The sequence below is a fragment of the Geotrypetes seraphini genome, chromosome 15 (assembly GCF_902459505.1).
Source record: "Geotrypetes seraphini chromosome 15, aGeoSer1.1, whole genome shotgun sequence".
Lineage (NCBI taxonomy): Eukaryota > Metazoa > Chordata > Amphibia > Gymnophiona > Dermophiidae > Geotrypetes > Geotrypetes seraphini.
This window is the reverse complement of record NC_047098.1, coordinates 20717218-20743990: the sequence shown is the minus strand read 5'-3', so window position 1 is coordinate 20743990 and position 26773 is coordinate 20717218. Positions and strand designations below refer to the sequence as shown.

The following is a 26773-nucleotide window of genomic DNA, read 5'->3' as shown; positions in this document are numbered from 1 at the left end:
GCAGGTTAAACATACATATTATATGGTTTTAAGATTTTCAACTTCCCTCCCCTCTCTTTTTTGAGACTCTGTTTGTTCTCATTCACCCTCTCAAGCGCTTTGAACTCGGAAGCGCTAGGACCCGGACGGCTCCGGTCCTTTGGCGGGGGGAGGTCGGGCACCGCTGAACTTTCGATCAGCAGTTGCGAGCCTGGCTGGGCACAGGGCAGGGGCAAGGAGCGGAGCCCAGCTGATCCCGGAGACTTCGGCAGAGTTGCAGGCGCAGAAAGTACTATGACTCGTCTGGAGAGCTTTCAGGACTTCAGGTAGTCTGCCAGCGCCACAGCTGCTATGATTGCCCGGCTGGCACTTTGGCTCCACTTCTTGCACCAGATCGCTCGGGGCCAGCACCTTCCTGGAGCAGGTGAGTAGGGGCAAATCCTACTATTTTGCCAGGATCTCAATACGAGTCCATGACGATCCTGCAAATCCTGGTTTTACCCAGACCCGACTTTGGCCAAGGGATTGTTCTGTTTGGAGGGCTGATGACTTTTCATTCATACTCCGTGAGGGAGTTGTTCCCTGTGCTACACGTGTTAAGCTGAGGGGTCGCTTCTCTCCCCCCCAGAGAGTCGTGGAGGGCCGGGGAGATTTAAGGCGCATCCAGAGTCGCGAAAACATCGGTCTTTGGAATCACATTTGTAACGTTCTAAACGGAGACGTCTATCCTTTACCCGTCTAAACTAAAGCTTAAGTTTGTATACCGCATCATCTCCATGAAGATAGAGCTCGGCACGGTTTACAGGTAATTCAATAAACGAGGGAAGGACATAATAAGAAATTAGAGGTTATGAAGAGCATAGCTAGCTTTACATTTTCAATAGATAGCTTTACGTTTTGGAGAAAAGCCAGGTTTTCAGATGCTTTCGGAATAATTGGAATGAGCCTAGGTTCCGCAGCGGGGCAGGGAGGTTGTTCCAAAGCTCAATGAATTTGAAGAAAAGGGATTTCCCTAATTTACCTGCATGCATGATGCCTTTTAACGAGGGGAAAGATAGTTTGAGTTTGTGGGCGAATCTGGTAGTGTCAGGTCTCGAAGAATTCCAGGATAGTGGGATTCGGGGAGGAAGAATGCCAAATAGGATCCTGAAAATTAGTCTATTAAATATAGTCGATGGAGAGTCCACTTCCTAGATAATGATAATTATTGCCAATTGAGTTGGGCCCAGAACTGCTCGTAGGATGTGAAACGTACCCCCCGTGGGTCGCCGAGAAAATGAATAACGTAGCTTGACCCATCCAAGAATTATCCTTCTGGTCTACAATATGAAATTAGGCTAGGTGCCCTACAGGATGGCGTAAGCTGCAGAGCAGCCTCCCATTCTTGCTAAAATATTGACTCTCCTGTAGAAGGGATCGGATGAGGTCCGTTTAAACGTAGTTTAGTAATTGTACTAGAGTCATAACTAGTCCATAAACGGAGCAGGCCAGCTGCATGTAGAAATGAGACGATTGAACTGTTTGTGCCGTCTAATACTAGGATTAAAATTCACCAGAAGCTGCATTGAAGTGCTTGCCTAAGCCCGGGCAGCCTTAAGAATTCTTGTGGCGATCAAGGAAAAATACCCTTTGCCCTCTGCTACTGGGTAATCCTGGGCTACAGAAACATTTGCCTTCCCTGTTTTGAGATCTCTTCCCAGGTACATTAGATAGACTGTGAGCCCACCGGGACAGATAGGGAAAATGCTTGAAGTACCTGCATGTAGACCGCTTTGAGTGTGGCTATACAAGTCCCAAGCCCCTTCCCTTTCCTACTACTACCCTGTTTCCCCGAAAATAAGACCTATCCTGAAAATAAGCCCTAGCATAATTTTTAAAGATGCTCCTAATATAAGCCCTACACCAAAAATATGCCCTAGTTAAGATCAACCACTGAAGCCCCCCCCCCCAATTCCATCCCTGACACTAGTGCTGCCTGATTTGCTCATCGATTCAGCACCCCCACCCCCACCCCTGCTGCTTTAGGAGGCCTCGGAGCTGTCAGTCTCATGGTGGGAGGGTCGGTGGGTTCTGCTGCACAGGGGGAAGGGAGGGAGGAATAGAAAGATGCTGACCAAGGGGATGGGTGAGAGGGAAGGAAGGATGTTGCACATGGGGGTGGGGGGAGAAAGGAAAGAGGAAGGGAGAGATGATTATTGTACATGAAAAAAATAAGACATCCCCCGGAAATAAGCCCTAGTGAGTTTTTTGGACCCAAAATTAATATAAGACACTGTCTTATTTTCGGAGAAACATAAGAACATAAGCAGTGCCTCTGCTGGGTCAGACCAGAGGTCCATCTTGCCCATCAGGTCCAGGACCTGTTTAGTGATCCTCTATCTATACCCTTCTATCCCTTTTTTCTTCAGGAATTCATCCAATCCCTTCTTGAACCCCCAATACCATACCCTGTCCTATCACACCCTCTAGAAGCGCATTCCAGGCATCCACCACCCTTTGGGTGAAGAAGAACTTCTAGCATTGGTTCTGAATCTGTCCCTTCTTAATTTTTCCGTATGCCCTCTCATTCTTGTAGCTTCTGAAAGTTTGACGAATCTGTCCCTCTCCACTTTCTCTATGCCCTTCATGATCTTGTAAGTCTCTACCATGTCCCCTCTAAGTCTCCGCTTTTCCAGGGAAAAGAGCCCTGCTCAGAAGAGCTAACAATCTAATTTGACAGACAGGACATCTCAGGGTTGGGGAGATTATGGTAGAGGAAATGATTCAGTGGGTCTAGGTATCTGACAGCAGTGAGTGGGAATTAGGAGTTGCAAGCAGTTTCAAAAAAAGTGGGCTTTTAGTTTGGATTCAAATACTGCAAGGGATGGAGTCTTAAAGAAGAGTGGTTTGATCTGTTAGAAATTCTGGAAGGATGTTCCTTCAAATCCTTCATCTACCTCTCACTTTCCGGGTGACCTTGAGCAAAGTGTCTTATTTGGCTTTCCCAAACTATATTTTTTACATCCTTTAATTCATCTGCTTCTCTCTGAAGGACTGATTGGAAGATAGCAGAGTAAATTACTCGTGGGTAGAGAGTTATCTTTTACTAGACCAATAAATTCTTGATATGGATGTCGGTCTTAGACAGCTTATTAATTTGTGTGCCTTCCAGAAGCGTGGCATAGAGGGTGGTGTGAATCTGTGGAGGAAGAAAGCAACACCTGGCGTACAATGAATAATGATTTAATGCGAAGGTGAACAATAAAGAGCAGATATTTGGCTGGCAGCGGTGTTTTCTGAATGGTGTCTTCCTTTTATTGATAACATGCCGCTCTTTGTTGGGTTTGATCCTCTTCAGCTGTCAACACTGGGAAGAACTTTGCATTTCTGATAACTCAGAAGGGGTCGTAAAACCATGAAGACCATCTGGATTTTTACATAGGGTTCGGAGGCTTTCTGTTTTGTATTCTTAGACTATATATGTTGAGAAAAGGCGCTGTATTGTTTGTTCCAAGTACTGGAATAATGAGAGAACTCCAGGGTATGGGGTGAGATGCTTTAGCAGAATGGTGTGGATTAGCTGCAAATATTTATTAGGTTAATTTTACAACCCATCCTCCCCAATGAGCTCAGAACGGGTGGCAAGGTTGACATATATAATGCATAGACCAGTGTCTCGCAAACTTTTCTGGCCGGCGATGCACTAAATCCAGTGCCCCAGCCGGAAGGCACCCGGAAGTCGACGCAATGCGGGACATCATCGCATCAACATCTGTGTATGCGCGGAGGCCCATCTGGCCGCGACCCCGCCGATACAGAGATCCAGGAGGTGCATGGAGAAGAGGAGAGATGCCGGCCATGAGGAGAGTCGGCCGTGCCGTCTGACTTCCTACAGGACGTACCGCTCGCTGTGAGAGGCACATCCTGTAGGCACTCAGCAGGCATGGACGACTCTCCTCCTTACCAGTGTGTCGCGGCACACCAGAAATCTCAGGGGGCACACTGGTGTGCCACGGCACACAGTTTGCGACACACTGGCATAGACAAATTATGGATTTACATGTGTACAGAAATATATACTGTATATAGAGTCGAGTATAGCATATAATTTGGTCATTTTAAGTTAACATACGGTTATTTCCATCTTCAGTTACCAAACACTTCAGCGAATTCAGAACACTGCGGCCAAGCTAATCTTCGCAAAAAGCAAATTTGTTCATGTTTCCCCACTTCTGTCCAAACTCCACTGGCTCCCAGTCATTCCCAGGGTTCATTTTAAATACGCCTGCCTAGCTTTTAAGATCCTACACGGCATCCTCCCTCCCCTAATTCCACTATCTTGGAACTCCTCGAGTCCCGATACCACCAGGTCCACCCAAAATTTAAACTATCCTTCCCCTCGCTAAAAAGTATCCTCTATGCGGGGAAAATTAGGGAAATCTCTCTTCTTCAGAATCACCGAGCTTTGGAACAACCTTACTGCCCCACGACAAAATCTGGGCTCCTTCCAACTATTCCGAAAGCGTCTGAAAACTAGGCTATTCACAAACATGTAAGGCTCTCTTACCCCCTACACTCAACCTCCAACCCATGATGTTGTTCCTTCCTTACATTAAACTCTTGTAAACCGTGCTGAGCTCCATAATTATGGAGAGGATGCGGTATATAAGCTTAAGGTTTAGTTTAGTTTAAACAGTGGGTCTAGTTAAGCGTACATTAGTATACTTATGGTTGAAAGTGAGTGATTGGATTTATGGGAAGAGGTAAGTTTTTATTGCTTTCCTGACGTTCAGAAGCCCTTTGAGGGATCTGATGTGAGGAGGCAGTTAACGGAGCCATCCCTAGACAAATTGCTCCTCCCCAATCCATAAAGAATATCCACTCTTCCCAGATACCTTTGTTTCACTGTGCCCAGTGAGGGTTTTGCCGACCACCACCAGCATTATTCCTGGATATTCAATGCAGGTTCATGGCATTGAATATCTGTTTTCTGCAGCGCTGGCTAACACATAGCCGGTTAAGTCAATATTCAGAACTTAAGCGGCCATGAGATTAGACTGTGGTTTACGCGGTCCCATTTATGCGGGTACCTAAATGGTAAGAGTCGAGTCGGTTCAACGGATGGCCACCAGGATGGTCTCGGGGCTCAAGGGTCTCTCGTACGAAGTGAGATTGAACAAATTGCAGCTCTACACTCTCGAAGAATGCAGGGAGAGGGGAGACATTTAAATACATCACCGGACGTGTCGAGGTGGAAGATGATATGTTCTTTCTCAAAGGACCCTCGGCCACAAGAGGGCATCCGCTCAAACTCAGGGGCGGGAAATTTCATGGCGACACCAGGAAGTATTTCTTCACAGAAAGAGTGATTGATCATTGGAACAAGCTTCCAGTACAGGTGATCGAGGCCAACAGCGTGCCAGATTTTAAGAATAAATGGGATGCCTATGTGGGATCCCAACGAGGGTCGAATTAAGGAACAGGGTCATTAGGTGTGTGATCTCTGGAAGAGTAGACTTAGGGAGGTGGGTCAGTAGAGTGGTGTTTCTATGTTAAGGGCTGAATATCGGCATTTGACCTGCCAGCTTTCCAAGTTTACTTATATTTGATATGCCGCTCAGTGCAGTACTTCTAAGTGGTTTGTATGTTAGTATTACACCCCCCTAGTACAGTGGTCTCAAACTCGCGGCCCAGGGGCCACATGTAGCCTGCCGGGTCCTCTTTTGAGGCCCTCGGTATGTTTATCATAATCACAAAAGTAAAATAAAACAGTTTCTTGATCATATGTCTCTTTAGCTATAAATTGGGACTTGAGGAGTTCCAAGATAGTAGATTTGCATCTCAAGGAGGCAGTGCATGCAGATTCATCTCATACATATTCATTGTGGAGATCCTGAAAACCTGACCTGGCTCTGGCTCTCAAGGACCGGAATTGCCTACCCCTGGGATAGTGGGTTGGGGAGAGGGTAAGATGGGAAAACTATCTCCCTGCTGCAGGCCTCGTATTGGGTATCTCTCAGGAAGGAAAGCAAGAAGCCCAAGGGTGGATCAAGTAAAGGAAGGGCATTGGCTGAAGTCATCGTTAAAAAGAGAGGTTTTTAGCTGGATCTTAAATTTGTCCAAAGATGATTCATGTCTGAGGTAGGAAGGGAGATTGTTCTAGAGTAGTGGTCTCAAACTCAAACCCTATGCAGGGCCACATTTTGGATTTGTAGGTACTTGAGGGCCATAGAAAAAATAGTTCATGAATCTTTCTGTACAAAATGTTTAATTTTGTTAAAGTGAAAAACTGATAAATAAATAATGAAAAAGAAAAAATAGTTAATGTTTTAATAAAGAAATGACAACTTTGCATGAGGTAAAACTCGTTATAGTAACTATAACGAGTTTTGCCTCCATACAAAGTTGTCATATAGTTTATAAATCTTTCCTAGGGAAATGCAAGGTCATGCATGTAGGGAAAAAGAACCCGATGTTCAGCTACAAAATGGGAGGATCACTGCTAGGGGTAAGTAACCTTGAAAGAGACCTGGGAGTGATGGTGGACACGTCTTTAAAGGCGTCGGCACAGTGCGCCACAGCCTCAAGAAAAGCAAACAAAATGTTGGGTATCATTAAGAAGGGTATCACGACCAGGACAAAGGAGGTCATCCTGCCACTGTATCGTGCAATGGTGCGACCGCATCTGGAGTACTGTGTCCAATATTGGTCGCCGTACCTCAAAAAGGACATGGCGGTACTTGAGGGAGTCCAGAGAAGAGCAACTAAACTGATAAGAGGTATGGAAAACCTCTCATATACTGACAGACTGAAAAAGCTGGGGCTGTTCTCCCTGGAAAAGCGGAGACTTAGAGGAGACATGATAGAAACCTTCAAGATCCTGAAGGGTATAGAAAAAGTAGACAGGGACAGATTTTTCAGATTACGGGGAACCACAAGTACAAGGGGGCACTCGGAAAAATTAAAAGGAGACAGGTTTAAAACAAATGCTAGAAAGTTCTTTTTCACCCAGAGGGTGGTGGACACATGGAACGCGCTCCCGGAGGCTGTGATAGGCCGGAGCACGTTACAAGGCTTCAAAGAAGGTTTGGATAGGTTCCTAGAGGATAAAGGAATTGAGGGGTACAGATAAGAGTAGCGGTAGGTTATAGGGATAGTCTGGGACCATTGCTCAGGCAATGGGCCTGATGGGCCGCCGCGGGAGCGGACCGCTGGGCGAGATGGACCTCTGGTCTGCCTCAGCGGAGGCAACTTCTTATGTTCTTATGTTCCTTAATTGCTTCTGATAATTTCAGCTATACACAGCTGAAAGCAGTGCAACATGCAGAAAGTGAAAAACTATCAAAGTATCAACTGCAAGAGACAAGATTTGGGACCAACTATTTTGAGGCCCTCGGTATTATAAAGAATGATTCTTTGTGGAAAACTTGTGCCTTGAGTGTCTGGCGATCGCATCCACCTCCTCCAGCATCGGACACACGCACAAGCTGCACTGCCTCCAATGGTTATCTTACGTTCTGGAACATTGCCCGCCTCACCGTTGTAACCTCACGCAAGCGCTTTCCTGCGTCTGCACACCATTGGACTCCACCTCACAATCGCGTACAGATGCAGGAAAGCTCTTGCGTGAGGTTACAGCGACCGCCAGATACTCAAGGCACGAGTTTTCCATAAAGAATCATTCTTTATAATACCGAGGGCCTCAAAATAGTACCTGGCGGGCCATGAGTTTGAGACCACTGCTCTAGAGCTCCGTTTTAGAGAGAAGGACTGATGGTGAAGAACCACCTTCTTCCTGTGTGCCCAGAAATTCACAGCTCTTCCTTCCCACGGCATAAGAAAGGATTTGGAGAATCCCGTGGGTCTTGAGAAATGAGAATAAACCAGTTATTTTGTAACCCAGTTCCCCCAAGGCCTGAAAGTGCTAGCATGCCTACCATCCAAAATGAAATAGTAGCCAGTCAGCTGAGTCTGGAAATGAGCCCCCAGACTATATACGAATGTCCCTAGCTTCCTCCTGTATGTAGCCAAAAGTCCTCAAGTGTTCAAAAACAAAATTCCTCTTTTATTACTTAAGCAAAGGGAACAAAAGGTCAGATTGTAATTTGTTTGTGGTCTCCTGATTGGGGGGGGGGGAAGGAAAGAGAAGACTTGCTTGGTTTAAAATAGGTCGTTCTCTGCAAGGAATGGGATTAGAAATCTTAGTTGGCATTGAGAACATTTTTCTGAAGCTTTCGTCAGCACGGAACTGAGCAGAGAGGCTTCCACCTTAGCTACACGTTCTGCTCTTTTCTTTCACTTCAGTCTCTTTTCTCTGAAGACTGAAGTGCCTGCAGAGGTTTAAAATAAGCCAGTTCAACCATCTCTCTGAATCGGCTCATTTAGCAGTTCTGGCTTGCGGCAAAGGAGGTTCATGGACCGAGTGCAGTGACCAGCAAACTGTTTCATCAAGCCAAGCGGATTAAACCTGTGAACGAGGTATCATTCCCAGGCAGGAGAGACATGCTAGAGCCAGGAGCTAGGTTTAAAGTAGGATAAGGTGAGTTGAGGATTTGGTTTCAGGATAGCACTGCAGAAATTCACTCCAGGAGCATGGACTACCAAACAGTGCACCAGCTTTGCGGAAGTGCCAGTCTCACTCTGTTCCACTGCCACACTTTCAGGTCACCATTAGATCTATACATACAGTTCCTGCATATGGTGGGTTGTTTTTTAATGGGAGGGACTGTAACAGTGCCCCCTAACTGTTACATAATCTCTTTGGAACTTACAGGTGCTATTGGAATATCAAATGGGGGGCACTTGTTTATGGAGAAATTGTTTTAATCCTTAATTTTTTCAAGTGGGTCAGCAAGAATGATAAGCTGTTTTGCTAATCATCCCCCCCCCCCCCACACACACACACACATAAATGATCTTCCTGGAACTGGAACTGTATTTGCTTTAAGAAGCAGAACTCTCTAAAGTTAAAAGGGGATAGATTCCGTACAAACGTAAGGAAGTTCTTCTTCACCCAGAGAGTGCTGGAAAACTGGAACGCCTTCCAGAGGCTGTTATAGGGGAAAACACCCTTCAGGGATTTAAGACAAAGTTAGATAAGTTCCTGCTGAACCAGAACGTACGCAGGTAAGGTTAGACTCAATCTTTGACCTAAGGGCTGCCGCAGGAGCAAACTGCTGGGCACGATGGACCACTGGTCTGACCCATCAGTGGCAATTCTTATGTTCTTATGTTAATTGGACTTAAGAACATAAGAATTGCCACTGCTAGGTTATACCAGTGGTTCATCATACCCAGCAGTCCGCTCAGGTGGCGGCCCTTAGGTCAAAGACCAGCGCCCTGAGACTAGCCCTACCTGCATACGTTCCGGTTCTGCAGGAACTTGTCTAACTTTGTCTTGAATCCCTGGAGGGTGTTTCCCCTACGACAGCCTCCAGAAGAGCATTCCAGTTTTCTACCACTCTCTGGGAGAAGAAGAACTCCCTTACATTCGTACGGAATCTATCCCCTTTCAACTTTAGAGAGTGCCCTCTCGTTCTCCCAACCTTGAAGAGAGTGAACAACATGTCCTTTTCCACCAAGTCTATTCCCTTCAGTACCTTGAATGTTTCAATCATGTCCCCTCTCAATCTCCTCTGTTTGAAGGAGAAGAGGCCCAGTTTCTCTAATCTTTCGCTATACGGCAACTCCTTCAGCCCCTTAATCATCGTAGTCGCTCTTCTCTGGACCCTTTCGAGCAGTACCGTGTCCTTCTTCATGTACGGCGACCAGTGCTGGACGCAGTACTCCAGGTGAGGGCGCACCGGGTTGTAGAGTGAATATAAATGTTACTTTTTAACTGACCCTCATGGACCCCCTGAAAACCATCTATGGATCCCAGGTTAAGAACCCCTACTCTATAGAATCCCACTCATAGGAGAGTGAACATTCATAACAACATTCAGTAAAAAAAAAAAAGACACAAAAACTTTCTGGTTGCCAATTTCTAGATCTACGGCCCAGTTGTGTGACTGGCTTGGTTACCATCTGGGGTAACCTCACTCCAGGCGCTTCACTCATCCTCCTCCTCCTACTCCAGGCAGTATGGAAGAGTGTGGAGCGATTGTGGGGCACAGCTAAAGGCTCTGCCTGTCCCCTGCCCCGAAACAGGAAGTTGATGTCAGAGGGGGCAGAGGCTGGTGGAGCCAAATGCTGCATGTGTGTGTACTGCGGCCCCACTGGCTTCTCTATGCATGCACCCCTGTAGCAGCTGTATCTGGAGTGGATTACACCCACCACCCCACCCTTGGTCCGCCACTGCTTAGGGCCCCCCCCAAAAAAAAAAAAAATAAATAAAAGGCTGGAGCTGGAGAGAATGAGAGTGAGAAACTAGTTGAAGAAATCTTAAATTGTTTTCTTCTCCCTTACTATTGCAGCTTTTAAGCCAACAAGGAGCTGATCATGTGAGACTGGCAGGAAGGCAGCTGTGAATTATTCTACTGAACAGCTGTCAGAAAGCATTTGGAGGAGAGACAGAATGCATCTGCTGATGGCAGTTCTTGAGAGGGGGGCAGGATGCATGATAAATATCACTGGTAGATTACATCCAGAAAAATGCTAAAATAGACCCAAGATTATAGAAAAATATAATTAGGACTTGACACATCCACACTTAACTTTAAAGAGCCATCAAGAATTTTCAGATTATAATGATCTCTGCCTCAGGTAACGCTTTGTTGTATGCTCAGTATATTCTGTAGGTGAGTATTGCTTCTGATAGAGGTTAGGGTTCCTCCTCCTTAGGTCACAGCCAAAAGTACCCACTGCACTGCTTGGGAACAGGTTAGTGGCATAGGAACCAAGCATGTACATGGAGGCGGATGGGAGGAGGTAGTGGTAATGTGTAGACAGAGCTCCCAGCTGTAGCAAGTAGAGGAGTGACCTGTCTGCCAGAGAATCCCTTTAGCGGTGGGGCTTGAAGATGCCCATATGGCCCACCAGCCATAACAAGGGTGCCAGAATTTTGGATTGGACTGAACCCAAACTGAGTTGGCCCAGGCCTGCCCTTGGTTATGCCTTTGATCTGAGCCCTTTAAAGATGGCTGCCACCTGCTTTCCCACCTCCTTCCTCTATTTTACTTTGTGATTGTTTTTTAAGGAAGCACAGGGCGGCCAAGTTACCAGATCCAGGAGGAAGACTTTTTGGCCTGTCTCTGGTTATATCCATTTGAAGTCAATGCTGCAGGATGAAGCTGGAAGAAATCTGGGACTGGCTTAAACTCCCTCCTGGAACTGGATACCTTGGATGTTCCAGAAACATGTCGACCAAGACAAAGGATTCATTAATTGTACTGGTAATCTAGCCAGGCTTGGGCGCAGGTTCAGCAGCAAGATCAGGCCTAGAATGCATGAAGTTCTAATGAAGCCCAAATCCTCCTCGCCATTAGACCAGATCGTGAACCTCTGTGATGGTCTGCCATGTCTTAGATTCTAGCACAAAGCTTTCCAGTATTTAATGGTTGCATTTTTCCAGGTCAGACTAAAGAAAGTCTTTGCTTCTGTGTGCTGTGTCTGTGCTTGCTGAAAAGTAGGGATCTGGCTGTTCTGCAGCCCCCCCCCCCCCTCAGCACACACAGTCCAGACAACACAAAAGGGAGTGTGAGTAATTTGATTGGATTAGAGAATAAAGGGCTATGGACTTCTTTTACAAGGTGACAGGTCAAAAGCACGCAAGGCAATTGCGCGCAGACAACTCAGCGCAATGACAATCGCGCTCACAGACAATTGCGCTAAAGACAATTGCGTGCAACTATTCGTCTTGCGCTCAATTGTTGGCGCGCACCTTTATCTTCAGCGGTTTTGTCTATGAACCTTCTCGCGCTCACCTGTCGGCGCTCAGTTGTCTTGCGCTCAATTGTCTTGCGCTCACCTGCCGGCGCTCAGTTGTCTTGCACTGAGTTGTCTTGCGCTCACCTGCCGGTGCTCAGTTGTCTTGCGCTGAGTTGTCTTGTGCTCACCTGCTGGCGCTCAGCTGTCTTGCACTCACTTGTCCCGCTCGTGCACATTACAGAAAATAATTTGCGCTCAATTGTCTTGCGCTCAAATGTCTTACGTTAGGTTGTCTTCGCGCTCACTTGTCTTCGCGCTCAATTGTCTTGCGCTCAGTTGTCTCGCGCTCAGTTGTCCGTGCCACTTTATCCGCACGCGATTGTCTTGCGTGCAATTGTCTATGAACCCTTTTACAAAGCCTCGGTAACGGCTGCTGCTGCAGTAATCACTCCGACGCCCATAGGGATTTAATGGACGTTGGAACGTTTGCAGCCACTACCGCGGCTTTGTAAAAGGGGGGGGGCATATTTTTATTATAGTATTTATATACCACTTATAGCCTATGTGGTACTCGAGCATTTTTCCCCGTCTGTCCCACTGGGCTCATACTCTGCCTAATGTACCTGGGGCAATGGGGGATTGAGTGACTTGCCTAGGGTCACAAGGAGCAGCGTGGGATTTGAACCCACAACTTCAGGGTGCTGAGGCTGAAGCTCTAACCACTGAAAACTATCTAGATGGGTATTAGGGCAAATAATCACTCAGTAACAGTGCTCTAAATTAGAGAATGACACGATGACAAAATTCATCACCGTTCCCGTCCCCACGGATAACCGCGGGAAATAATCCCATGTCATTTTCTAGTGTCTATTTCAACCTCAGTCCTTCTACACCAGCATTCTTCAAAGCAAAGTTTGCGGGTCAGTGGTTGTGGCCATTCATACTCTGATTCTTATGGGAGCCAAGGATAATGAAGCCATTGTGACATCACTGATGTGATTGGCTCTTAGGCACTGGTGGAATGAGGCATTATGACATCACAATATCTGCTCTGGATACCAGAGACTGTCATTCTGTAGTGTCTGTTTCAACCTCAGTCCTTCTACACCAGTATTCTTCAAAGCAAAGCTTGCGGGTCAGTGGTTGTGGCCATTCATACTCTGATTCTTCCCTCTCTCCTTAAAGAATGACATGAAGATGGTTTCCTGCGGTTATCCGCGGGGACGGGAACGGTGATGAATTTTGTCACCGTGTCATTCTCTACTCTAAATGTAGAGCCAGCTCCTACTTTCTTGCTAACACCTTGTCAGTTTAACTTACCATTGCACACTTAAGATTCACCATTCAGAAACACAGTACAAAGGGTAAACGCAGAAGGAAGGAAAAGCCTCAGATAACTTCTCCAAACTCCCTAGCTCAGTCACTGGCATAAAAACCCTCCCCTCTGGTGCCTTTGTTTTCTCAAATTTAAACTCGATCTGTTTCAGAAATATGGTATTTAGCCAGTGCTCACTGTGCATTCAAAAACAATAAAGTTATAGTAACATAGTAGATGACGGCAGATAAAGACCCGAATGGTCCATCCAGTCTGCCCAACCTGATTCAATTTAAATTTTTTTTTTATTTTTTCTTCTTAGCTATTTCTGGGCAAGAATCCAAAGCTTTACCCGGTACTGTGCTTGGGTTCCAACTGCCGAAATCTCTGTTAAGACTTACTCCAGCCCATCTACACCCTCCCAGCCATTGAAGCCCTCCCCTGCCCATCCTCCTCCAAACGGCCATACATAGACACATTCCTTATGGGCTATAGAAACTTTCAAAAAGTGGAGTGTGGCGCAGTGGTTGCATCGACAGTCTCAGCCCTCTGGGGTTGTGGGTTCAAACCCCGCGCTGCTCCTTGTGACCCTGGGCAAGTCACTCAGTCCTCCATAGCCCCAGGTACATTAGATAGATTGTGAGCCCACCGAGACAGATAAGGAATACCTGATTGTAAAACGGCTTAGATAAACCTTGATAGGCAGTATATAAAACATGATAAACTTGAAAAATACTTACTGTGCTCTCTAACCACTGATATGCACACTCCCCGCAACTGTTTGCATGAGGCAATGGTGGAGAGAATCTGATTGGGTCCTGGAGCCTTTTCTTTGATATTCAGAGGACCAGAACAAACCTCCTCTGTTGTTTTGTTTTTTTGGGGTTTTTTTTTTTTTTTTTACCAGAGACTATATTGAGGAAATGTACCCATCCCTCCCTACCTCTCCTGGGGGCTTATGCCAGCAGCGGGCAAGATCTGCATGTGCTGCAAAGCAAACTTCTGGAAGGGAGCCCAACCCATCCGTCGCAAAGAATGATCTGTACCAACTCCAAAAGCGTCTGCCAACATACGAGCTATGACAGTGACAGGCTTTCTAATGAGCTCCCAGACTTATTCACAGAATACATGACAAGCGTGCAAAGGAAGTTCACTGTCTGGCATGCAAGCGCTGTGCGCTCTCTCATCAGGATTAACATCCCTTGCTTTGCAAAGCACTTTCAAATCTGCAGTCTCCTTGGAGAGGATTTTTGGAAGGGAAATGAAATGGCTTACCAGATGTATCCGCAACAAAGCCAAACTATGATAAAAAAATAAAATAACTAAAAATTTTTTTCATAAATGCTTTTTTTCCCTTTAGATTTAGCTCACGTCTTTTCAGAAGTAGCTCAAGGTGAATTACATCCAGGTACAATAATTATTTTCCCGTTCCTGGAAAGCTTATGATCTAAGGCAGTGTTTTTCAACCTTTTTTACACCTATGGACCGGCAGAAATAAAATAATTATTCTGTGGACCTGCATCGGTCCGTGGACCGGCAGTTGAGAAACACTGGGCTAAATCGTGGGCCAGACCCCGCCCATCTCTACCCAATCTCCACCCCAGACCCTGCCCCCATAATAGTACTAATTGCACCTTGCACATCCCGTGCCTCTCATCTAGAAGCCTTCCCTCTGACGTTGAGCTAGGGAGTTTGGAGAAGTTCTCTGTTTTGACTCCCATCAAATATCTGAGGCTTTTCCTTCCTTCTGCGTTTACCCTTTGTACTGTGTTTCTGACGTTGCTTCCGGTTCAGGCGCAGGATGCCCGTAGGAGCCACTGCCTGTAGCTTTGTGCACTGAATCGGTGAGGAAGAGGGAGCTGGCTCGAAGATAACGCCGCATCGATCGCACCGTGGACCGGCGGTTGAAGAACACTGTTTTGGGCCTGATGCACGTGCTGGCCCTGTGGACCGGCAGGAAATTTCTGTGGACCGGCACTGGTCCATGGACCGGTGGTTGAAGAACACTGATCTAAGGGGCCCTTTTATGAAGCTGTGTTAAATGATAATGCACGCCTGACGCCGCAAAAATGGCCTAACGCAGGATACGCTAAAGTGTTCTATGTTGGTTTTGCCATCGACATTCTGTACGTACGCAATATTTCTTTTTTGGGAGGGGAGGGGACGGAGAATGGGCACGAATATACTAATCAGTCAGTGAGCTGACATTACCATTGCGCTAAATGACAGCCCTGCTAAATAAAAGGCGGTAAGTGCTCTCGTGGTAATTTAATAGCCTTACTGGGTCCGACCAATGGTCCATATAGCCCAGTATTCTGTCTTCGCGGAGGCCAATCCAAATCACAAGTGCCTGGCAAAAACCCAAATAGTAGCAGCATTCCATGTTACTGTCCCGTGTCTGTCTCAACAGCAGACTATGGCCTTTTCCTCCAGGAACTTGTCCAAACCTTTTTTTTTTTTTTATTTATCAAATTTTTAAATTTTACAATTCAAGTATCCACTCGTACAGAAAGTTGAAGAAAAGCAAAGAAATAATACTCAAGAATTAAAATACATAATAATCAAATAAAATAAATATTTAGCTTAGCTTCAGCTCAAGTCCTCCATGTAGATCCAAGACAAAGTAGGCAAACATATTAACAAATATTAACAGAATATTTGAATCAAATATAAAAGAAAACAAGGTCCCTTTAGCTAAGAGAGGATACCATTAAATTCAAACTGCACTTCACTTTTATTTCCCTTCGTCCAATCGAGCTCCTGCCAGAAAGGCTGTCAACTGGAAGGGCTCAAAGAAAACATATTTTTTCATGCGATATTGTATTACACATTTACAAGGATGTCGTAGAAAAAAAGTCCCTCCAAGAGATATAACCTCTGACCTTTTTTTTTAAAGTTACATTAACTGCTCTTACCACATTCTCTGGCAATGCATTCCAGAACTTAACTATTCTCTTGAGTGAAAAAATATTTCCTTCTATTGGTTTTAAAAGTATTACTCTGTAACTTCAGGTGTCCCCCTAGTCTTTGTAAATCTTGATGCAGTAAAAAAATCGATCCACTTGTACCCATTCTACACAACTCAGGATTTTGTAGGGTTCAATCATATCCCCCCCCCCCCCTCAGCCGTCTCTTTTCCAGGCTGAAGAGCTCTAACATCTCTAGCCTTTCCTCATACGAGAGGCGTTCCATCCCCTTTATCATTTTGGTTGCACTTCTTTGAACCTTTTCTAGTTCTGCTTTATCTTTTTTGAGATAAGGAGACCAGAAGTGAACGTAATACTCAAGGTAAGGTCGCACCATTGAGCGATACAGAGGCATTATTCCATTCTTAGTCTTGTTAACCATCTTTTTTCTAATAATTCTACCATCCTGTTGCCTTCTTGGCCACCTCTATGCATTGGGCGGAAGGCTTCAGTGTATCGTCTACAATAACACCCAGATTTGTTATCCCACCTATCACAGAGTATGTCTAAGTGGCTTACATTCTAGAGTGGGGAAGGGTTTAATAGTCCAGACATGACTATGAGGGGAAAGGGTAGAGCTACGAACTTCCATTGGGAAAGATGGGTGGGATAAAACCAGCAGATACGCGAAGGCAGGAGTCCCGGCATACGATGCGACTGCAGGAAGTTGCTAGTCAGCTGACGCAGGAGCTTCTATTCCTGCCCAGTATGCGAGATTGCGCCAGCGTCAGCTGACTTGCAACTGCCTGCTGCTGTCGCATATGCCAGGACTCCTGCTTTCACGTATCCGGCAGATACGCGAAGGCAGGAGTCCCGGCATACGCAACGGCAGTAGGCGGTTGCCCAGATTGCGGGATCAGGTTGCCCAGATTGCGAGTTTGGGTACTAGACCATGGGCCGCAAAATAGCAGCTGGGGGGCCGTGAGTTTGAGACCGCTGATCTAAATGGTTTACAATAAAATGAGATTTTAAAAAATTAAATATAAAAAATTAAGAAAAAAAATAACATATCTATAGTTAAAAGATACGGGGGCATAATCAGACTGACATACATAAATGAGGGGGAAGGGAAGTAAGTTAGTAAATACATTTAGATGAAAATAAAAATAAGAGGGAGGCAAGTGGAGAAGGGGAAATACATTGGTGTAGGACTTGCTTCTAAAGAAGTGTTTTGATTTTCCAAGTTATTTTGTTGAATTGAATGAGAGTTAATAATTTCCAGGATTTATTTTTAAATGTGCCTGCTTAACATTTAAGATCTTGCCTGGCATCCTTCCTCCTTTAACTCTCCTGCCTTGGAATTCTGTAAGATCTGACATTACCAGATCGACTCAAAAATTTAAATTGTCCTTTCCTACGTCGATAGGCGTTACCTACATTGGCAAATTAGGGAAGTCTCTACTTTTCAAAATGACTGAGCTGTGGAATAACCTTCCTGTTCAACTGCGCGATCTGGGCTCCTTCCAACCATTTCGAAAACATCTGAAAACTTGGCTATTTTCAAAGTTGTAAATTCCGCTCCTCTCCATTCCATATTGTATTTGTTCTCTTTTCTAATTTATTGTAAACCATCCGAGCTCTACTGTTATAGAGAAGATGCAGTAAATAAGCCTAAGGTTTAGTTTAGTTTAATTGAGAGAGCTAGAATTAGAGAGTATAGGCGTCTTTAAAAAGGAAAGTCTTTAGTTGAGTTTTCAAGTCAAAGGTCCGATGGAAGGGCATTCCACAGAGATGGTGCATTGACCGAAAAAATGGATTTCAGAGTAGTAACGTAGAAAAGTTCACATATCAATGGAATGGTGAGTAGGTTTTGGTTGTTAGATCGGAGTGTCCTGGAGGATGCATATGGGATAAGAAGTCTGTCAATGAAAGCTGGTTGGTTAGAGCTTTTTGTTTTGAAGGTAAGAAAGAGTATTTTATAGATGAGACGGTGAGAAATGGGTAACCAATGTGCCCCTTTGATGATACTGCCCAGTCCCGGCAGGATGTGGCTTCATAGGCAGCGTCAGTGTTGAGCAACACTAGCATCAGAGGAGGGAGGAAGGAAGTGCTGCATTTCCCTTGTCTGATGCCGACACTGGCCCTCCCTACCTTCAATAGCTGGCCTTTGAAGTTGCACCCTGCCAGGACTGGGCAGCAGCATCAGGGTAGGTTATGTGGGCTGATGACATCATGACCGTGGGTGTTTGGCGCCCTTTAGCACCGGCGCCCTGGGCCAGAGCTTTACCTGGTCCATAGGTTAAGCCAGCCCTGCTCTTGTCTACAGAAGCTTCAATACTGAATATAGGTATAGGACAAGACTGCCTTGGCCATACAGAGAGTGGCAATATCCAGTCTATTATCCATGCAGACATTTGTATAAATGTAGGACAGCATTTTTGATGGACGTCGCCATTTTCTGTGTAGTGTGGTGGAACACCCACACCATCCTCACTCCGTCTTGGCACTAGTTGAATAGTTGAGCTAAGAAAACAACAAGGTGACCGACCTACGATATCCAAGAAGGAAGTAAACAAGCAGATCATCAGAAAATTAGTCCTTTAAATAAATCCTTAAAATCTTCCAGGTTTCAAATGCTGTAGCCTGACATGGCCATGTTTCATCAGTCAGCTGTGTTGGGGGCTATATATTCAGAATGCAACATAAAAGCCAGATGCTGGCCCAACAGCTGCACTGTCAAAAGCTGTTGTGCCGACACCTAGCTTTTATGCTGCATGGCCAAGTCGGGCTGTGGCATTTGAAACCTGGGAGCTTTTTTAAGGACTAATCCTCCGACGCTCTGCTAGTTGAATAGGGCCAGGGTGGTCTGTAATCATTTTCAGTAGCACTCTCTGGATAATGCCGCTGTAAATTGGCAGATAGGATTCTCGTACAGACAGTGGCTGCTGCTTATTTAGAGAGGTGCTTTCGAAAATTGGTCTGACTTCTGTGTACGATATCCCCGAGTGGGCACAAGTCTTTCAATGACATCACAAAAACAGCATGAAGTTTGCGTCAAGACGTTTGCGAGGACTTGAATATGTACATCCTGGAGGGATAGAGGAGATATGAAAGACATTTACGTACTTGAAAGCAGTGGCATAGCGAGGGTGAGAGGCACCCCCCTCCTGCCACACACGCGCTGCTTCGCTTCCCTTCCCCTGTACCCCTGTAATGTTCCTGGCATGAGTAGCAACCCCCCAAGCTGCTATCACGCCAGCATCGGCCCTTCCTTTGATGTTGCTTACTGGGTGTGCAAATGCAAGCAGTGTCTCACTTCTGGCTCACCACACAATTGTTTCCCACGTACTCACCTTTATAGGACCCCCAGGGACCCCTGAAGAAGACTTTTTGTCGAAACGCGGACCGTGTTGGGTCCTGTATCCCTAGCGGACTAGGTCCTTTAAGGCTTTTATGTGGATGATTTACTTTTATGTGGATGGAATTATTTTATGTGGATGATTTCAGTGGACCTTTGGAACTTTGACACTTTCAAATAAAGTCCATTTAGGAACATCGTCACTCCACAGAGTTTTTTTGGTTTTCTCTGGATTTTCTTCTTTGTGGATATTTTGGGGTCAATTCCTTTTGTTCTTTGCTACTTATGATTTTAAAGTGTTTGAGGCTTGCGCAGATGAGGACGGAGCTTAGGCATTGGTGGAATCAGGCATTATGACATCACAGACTGAGCTCTAGAATGTTGCATACACAAGCAGTGTCTCACTTCTGGCTCACCACACAATTGTTTCCCACGTACTCACCTTTATAGGACCCCCAGGGACCCCTGAAGAAGACTTTTTGTCGAAACGCAGACCGTGTTGGGTCCTGTATCCCTAGCGGACTAGGTCCTTTAAGGCTCTTATGTGGATGGAATTATTTTATGTGGATGATTTTAGTGTACCTTTGGAACTTTGATACTTTCAAATAAAGTCCATTTGGGAACATCGTCACTTCACAGAGTTTTTTTGGTCTTCTCTGGATTTTCTTCTTTGTGGATATTTTGGGGTCAATTCCTTTTGTGGGTCCAGGAAGTGACATCGGAGGAAGGGCCAACGCGCTGGCGCGACAGCAGCTTGGGGGTTGCTGCTCGTGCCAAAAATTATATTATATTAACTAACCAGAGCACAAGCTTCACATTTCTGCTCATATTCTGCAAATCTTGCACGGCACATGCAATCGGTATTTGATTGATGAAAGCGGATGGGCGTGTAAAATGTGCATTATTAGTTCTGCTGTTGCCGGGTAACCAATACACACATCTTCCCCTAACAAAGAGGTTCTGTGTTTGTACAGGACAAGACCTGCCGGCATATAAATGGAAAACTCCAAACCCTCTGAAAAGCATCTCGATAATGAGCAGCCTCGCTTCTTTGTTATTCCAAAACTTCATTCGCTTCAACCCACTGGGAAAGAAAACCGCCCGGGAGAGACTTTCTCCTTGTTCCGAGGGAATTTATTAGATTGTGTGGGCGTCATCTACCTATCCTTGTCCAGTGGCAAATTCCAGCCCACGGCCCTCCCATGGTTCACCTGCTAGTATCACAAGGAACCAGGCCCCGTCTGATTGTTTTCATCACTGGCCCAAAGCCTGTCACTCATTCCAACTAATGAGTCATCGTACCCAAGTGATCTGGGCCCAGATTCACTTACCTCCTGGTGCGATCCATTTCCGAGTCATCCCAGGCGACTGATCCACATGTCTTCATGCAAATGGGGGCGATCGGATGCATGCCCCACACCGCAGGGATCGCTGAAGAGCAATCCCGACGCGCAGACCACACAGGCCAAAACAAAGCGGGAGGGGGGGCGGAGTGGGGGGGTTTAACAGCAAAGGCCCTCGTCCACAAAACTGAACTAGCACCAAAAAAAAAAAAAAAGCTGCCAAAGCACAAGCGGGGAGAGAGCTCAGAGCTGATTTCTTTTTGAAAAGCGGTTGCCCTTTCTCCCTACAGGGGCATCTTGTGGCCCTTTGCTGCTCGCCACAATAAAACAGGGGAAACAATTCCACAAAAAACAAACAGGCAAGAGCAAAGTGGAAATGACATATTTTTATATTTTATTAATTTTAATATTTGATGTTTTTATGTATAATTATGTCTATTCACTTATTATTGTTTATATAAATAATTTGTAGACTCCTGATGCAGGCCGGATGGCCGAAACATGATCATGTCGAGTCATTGAATTTCTTTGGATGTATGAATTATTTTGGATGAATAAAGACCATTGGATTTATCAGATGAGTTGAAAGACACTCTTTTGTGCACCATTCTGATTGGTCATTTCCACTTTGCTCTTGCCCCTTTGCTGCTCGCCGCCATGCTGTCTGTGTGGTGGCCAGGTTCTGTCTGTCCCTGGCTGGGGCCTTCTTGGCCGCACTGCCGATGCATCAGCTCAGTTCTGCCCAGCGGTCTCTTCCAGGAGCTCATCCTCTACGGCAAGATTGTACGGCGGCAGGGTGGACTTCCTGTCTGGAACAGAACACGCCATAGTGCAGCCCCACTTTAAACCCACGGTTTAATACCACAGGCTCGAAGGGTGGCAGAGAGCAGTATGGAAAGGACGTGAGCCACTGGTCCCCAGCAGTCGCTTCCTTTTGTGATCGGCCGGACCAGTTGGTGTTCCTGATTGTGATTAGTGAATCGCTGCCTTCCTACTTTTGCATGCCTTTTCCCCTCATTTGCATGCACGGATCGGGTGCAGATCAGATCGGGAGGAAGGTTACTGAATCGGGTCAGGGTCGCAAACTGCTTATGAATGTGATGCGCTGAGGGATTGGAAGCCAGGGGGCATCACGTAGATGTGGTCAAATTTTTTTGCCTGGTAGATAAGTTTAATGGCAGTATTTTGTAAGATTTGTAGCCTACGTATTCTTTTTTATTTATACCTTGGTAAAGGGTATTAAGGTAATCAGTGTTGGAAATGATTAGGGGAATGGATGAGAATATTTAGAGGGAGAGTCAAGCAGTGATGTAAGAGATCAAATGAGTTTTAACTTATAGAAGCATGTACTGACTACTGAGCTGATTTGCTGGTGAAAAGAGAGGTTTTGATCCAGAATGATTTTGAGTATTTTTACCTTATACCCTCTTCAACGAAACTGTGCTAGTGTTTTTTAGCCCAGAGAGCCGCGCTGCTCCTGATGCTCATTGAGTTCCTTTGAGCGTCGGGAGCAGCACGGGCCATTCAGCGCGGCTTTCTGCGCTAAAAACCGCTAGCGCAGTTTTGTAGAAGAGGGGGTTAGTGTCTAATTCAGGGGTGTCAAAGTCCCTCCTCGAGGGCCGTAATCCAGTCGGGTTTTCAGGATTTCCCCAATGAATATGCATTGAAAGCAGTGCATGCACATAGATCTCATGCATATTCATTGGGGAAATCCTGAAAACCCGACTGGATTCCGGCCCTCAAGGACCGACTTTGACACCTGTGGTCTAATTGAACTGGGGTGGAGTCTATCTTGATAGGATCAGCTAGACCAGGGATAGGCAATTCCAGTCCTCGAGAGCCGGAGCCAGGTCAGGTTTTCAGGGTCTCCACAATGAATATGTATGAGATGGATTTGCCTGCACTGCACTGCCTCCTTGAGATGCAAATCTATCTCATGTATGTTTATTGTGGAGATCCTGAAAATCTGACTGGGCTCCGGTTCTCGAGGACCGGAATTGCCTACCCCTGAGCTAGACGATCAGTATCTGAAGCAGGAAACAGTACACATTTCATAAAGGAGAGACTGAGCCAGTCCTGGTTCGATTCTTAACTACATCTCTGGATTTGTCATCTGTACCGTACATGTAAATTTGTTGATGTTTTCACCAATATTTTTAGTAGAATATTGGCTTCCTATATTTATCTTTATTCATTTTAAAGCCAAAAATAAGTGCAACATATATATATACAGTCATTTTATACTATAACAGCATTTAAATTCAATCAAAATTATATTCTATGACATACACATATATCATCCCCGTCTACGTATCCAAAATTTCGCGCTCAAATTTAAAAAATATCTAACCCACATACCCTGGACATGTATTATCAAAGGGTAAGATCAACGATTACTCCTTACAGAATTTTGTCAATGGCTCACTAAACTTCTTGTAATGTCCCTGTTGTATGGCCATCATATGTTCCATTTTAAAAGTATGACTTAGAGATTCCCACCAAAAAGTATCATTTAACCAATCCCAGTTTTTCCAGTTCCTCAAAATAAGTTGTATGGCCACCCCTGTCATTATAAAGAGAAGTTTGTTATTCCAAGCAGATATTTGGCTTTTAGCCCTCATTAATGTACCAAATAGGATGGTATTGTACGTCAATGCCACTGGATTTTCCAATATTTTGTTCACTTGATCCCAAATGGATCTCCAAAATTTAAGTATCAAAGGACAATAGTACAATAGGTGATCCAATGTCCCAACTTCGAGATGACAGTGCCAGCATCTATTAGACTTGGAGCTATCAAAAAAGGTATAACGACCAGAACGAAGGAAGTTATCTAGCCACTGTATCGGACGATGGTGCGCCCGCAACTGGAGTACTGCATTCAATACTGGTCGCCGTACCTTAAGAAGGATATGGCGATATTCGAGAGGGTCCAGAGAAGAGCCAGAAGGATGATAAAGGGTATGGAAAACCTTCTATATGCGGAAAGGCTAGAGAAGCTGGGGCTCTTTTCCCTGGAAAAGCGGAGACTTAGAGGGGATATGATAGAAACTTATAAGATCTTGAAGGGGATAGAGAAGGTGGGGAGGGACAGATTCTTCAGACTAGCGGGGGCAACAAAAACAAGAGGGCATTCAAAAAAACTGAAAGGTGACAGTGTCAGAACAAACGCTAGGAAGTTCTTCTTCACTCAAAGGGTGGTGGATGCCTGGAATGCGCTTCCAGAGGAGGTGGTAGGACAGAGTACGATTTTGGGTTTCAAAAAGGGATTGGATGATTTCCTGAAGGAAAAGGGGATTGAAGGGTATAGTTAGATGGTTTCTATACAGGATATTAAGTAATTAGGGAATAAAATGTTTTAGGTAAAAGATCACATACAGGTCATGGACCTGGGAGGCCGCCGCGGGAGCGGACTGCTGGGCGAGATGGACCCATGGTCTGACTCAGCAGAGGCGACGCTTATGTTCTTATCTAATTTTTGTAATCGAACAGGGGTCCAAAATGCTCTGTGTAACAAGAAAAACCATGTTTGTCTCATAGATGCAGACGCCATACATCTCATCCTCCAAGTCCAGATTCATGTCCATTGAGACGCAGTAATCTGATGCTTTATGTCAATGTCACAAAGACCAGTCTTTGGTTTTATTTTTTTTAAAATTTTATACCGCCGGAAATCTCAGCGGTTTCCAAGGTAACGCACACAAAAATATGGACAAACTGTTACAGTGAAAGAATGAGTGCATTGAAGGGTAAACCTCTTTTCCTTTCTGTTTTGCCATCCCAGTCCCACCCAGCACCTGTCATGCTGGGGCTGGGGCCGGGGCTGAATCTCATGGCAGTTTTGCGTTTCCATTTCAGCTTTGCTGCAAGGTATTTCTGTGTTAGTTCTGGAATGTTTCCAGAACAGGAAATGTACTTCTAGGTGTGCCCTGAACCTGATTGAACTTATATATATATATATTTTTTTTTTAAATCAACTACATTAGACTTATCTGGCAGAACTGATTGGCAGTTAATGAAATACTTGAAATATTTTCAAGGCGCTTTCCTGTTTATGGCCTTCAGTATTTCCTTTAGTCTGGAGGGACCTGCTTGGAAAGAGGATTCATGGACATTCCTTGTTTATTTAATTGATTATATTAAGTGGAGGATAACTGCGTTGGTTGGCTGTTGGGCTACCACTGGACAGCTGCTTTTTTGATAGGAAAATGAAAACAGAGAAAAAGATGGCCGATAAAAGACCACTTGGCCTATTCAGTCTGCCTGTCTACCCCAAAGGCTGAATTCTGCAATCCCTTCCTCTCCCTCAGAGTTATGCTGTTCTCGTCCTATACTTTCTTGAATTAAAATACTGCTTTCGACATATCCAAAACCCTTTCCATAAATAAACATTTCCTTATTTCTGAGTTTGTGCCCACCTGCTTTCTGTGCATTTATACTTTGGAATTATGTATCTTTATCATATCTCACCTATCCTGCCTTTCCTCCAGGATAAAAAAAAAGTGTAACAGGAACCAAGACTTCTCAACATATGAAAGTCAAAAATGGATCTTAAATATAGGTATTAAGAAGTGAGGTAATACAATTTTCACATACACTCAGAATTGTGTAATCCGACCAAGAGCCTTGGCTCCTATAGCCGAACCCACCGTCCCATCACTGTGTATGACTTTAATGCAAAATAATAGCAAATAAGGCAATGTGCTCTTTGAATGCTAGATTTGTTCTCAATGGCAATAAGAGGAAAAACCAAAGGAGATGTGCAAAACTTCAAATGCCAGAGAAATAGTTACTGAATGATTCGGACAAAACACTTGTGTTCATAGGTTGAAAAGTCTCTTCTGATTTTCCCAACTATGGCCTGACCAAAACTGAATTTGTAACTGAAATTGACTGCTCGGTTTACATAGAAACAAAGAAATAGATGGCAGATAAGGGCCACGGCCCATCTAGTCTGCCCACCCCAATGACCCTCCCCTACCTTTCTCTGTGAATAGATCCCACGTGTCTATCCCATTTGGCCCTAAAATCAGGCACGCTGCTGGCCTCAATAACCTGAAGTGGAAGACTATTCCAACGATCAACCACCCTTTCAGTGAAAAAGAATTTCCTGGTGTCCCCGTGAAGTTTCCCGCCCCTGATTTTCCACGGATGCCCCCTTGTTGCCGCGGGACCCTTGAAAAAGAAGATATCTTCTTCCACCTCGATACGGCCCGTGAGATACTTGAATGTCTCGATCATGTCACCCCTCTCTCTGCGTTCCTCGAGTGAGTACAGCTGCAACTTATCCAGCCGTTCCTCATACGGGAGATCCTTGAGTCCTGAGACCATCCGGGTGGCCATTCTCTGGACCAACTCCAGTCTCAGCACATCCTTACAGTAATGCGGCCTCCAGAATTGCACACAGTATTCCAGGTGGGGCCTCACCATGAATCTATACAATGGCATAATGACTTCAGGCTTACGGCTGACGAAACTCCTGCGTATGCAACCTATGATTTGCCTTGCCTTGGATGAAGCTTGCGCCACTTGATTGGCAGTCTTCATGTTCTCACTGACGATCACCCCTAAGTCTTGTTCTGCTTCAGTTCTTGTTAGGATCTCGCCATTACAAAAACCAAAACCAGAAATGAGCCTGCACCCCCCAACAGCCTTCACTTGACCAAAAAAGGCCCTCTCCTGACATCCAGCTCCCAGCAGAAGCCCCCCTCCTGAGACCACACCCCCAGCATGGCCTCCTCTTAGGCTTACCCCATTGTTAGTGGGTAGTGGCACAGGAACCTCCTCACTTGCTCCTGCACATGGCCATTTCCAATAGAAATGGCTGCCAAGACTATAATGGGAGATCCTTGCAGCCATTTTGAGTCTGGAACCAACATGGGCAAGAGTCTCGCTCCTGCCTATTCTGGTTCCAATCTCAAAATGGCTGCCAGGATCTCCTGCAGCAGACTTGCGAGGCTGCCACGAGAAATCTCAGAAGCCATTTCTACAGAGAATTACTGGGGTTCATTTCTGCTACTGAAGAGGCCATTAGACTACTAGGGCTTCTTCAGACAGGACTGGAGAGAACCTACGAGTAGTCAGA

At 45.3% G+C, this 26773-nt stretch overlaps 1 protein-coding gene across 3 annotated transcripts in view; it reads left to right on the top strand.

Moving 5' to 3' along the window:
- Positions 1 to 144: 144 nt before the first annotated feature.
- The window catches only part of VWA1 (von Willebrand factor A domain containing 1), a 52478-nt gene continuing 25849 nt past the window's right edge, over positions 145 to 26773 (top strand). Inside the window, exon 1 of one of the 3 annotated variants that reach the window (XM_033922816.1) lies at positions 145 to 403. In XM_033922816.1, coding sequence (XP_033778707.1) covers positions 331 to 403 — 73 coding nt within the window. In that variant the 5' untranslated portion in view covers positions 145 to 330. The remainder of the gene's footprint in view (positions 404 to 26773) is intronic. The other 2 variants (XM_033922817.1, XM_033922815.1) reach the window with 2 other exon arrangements.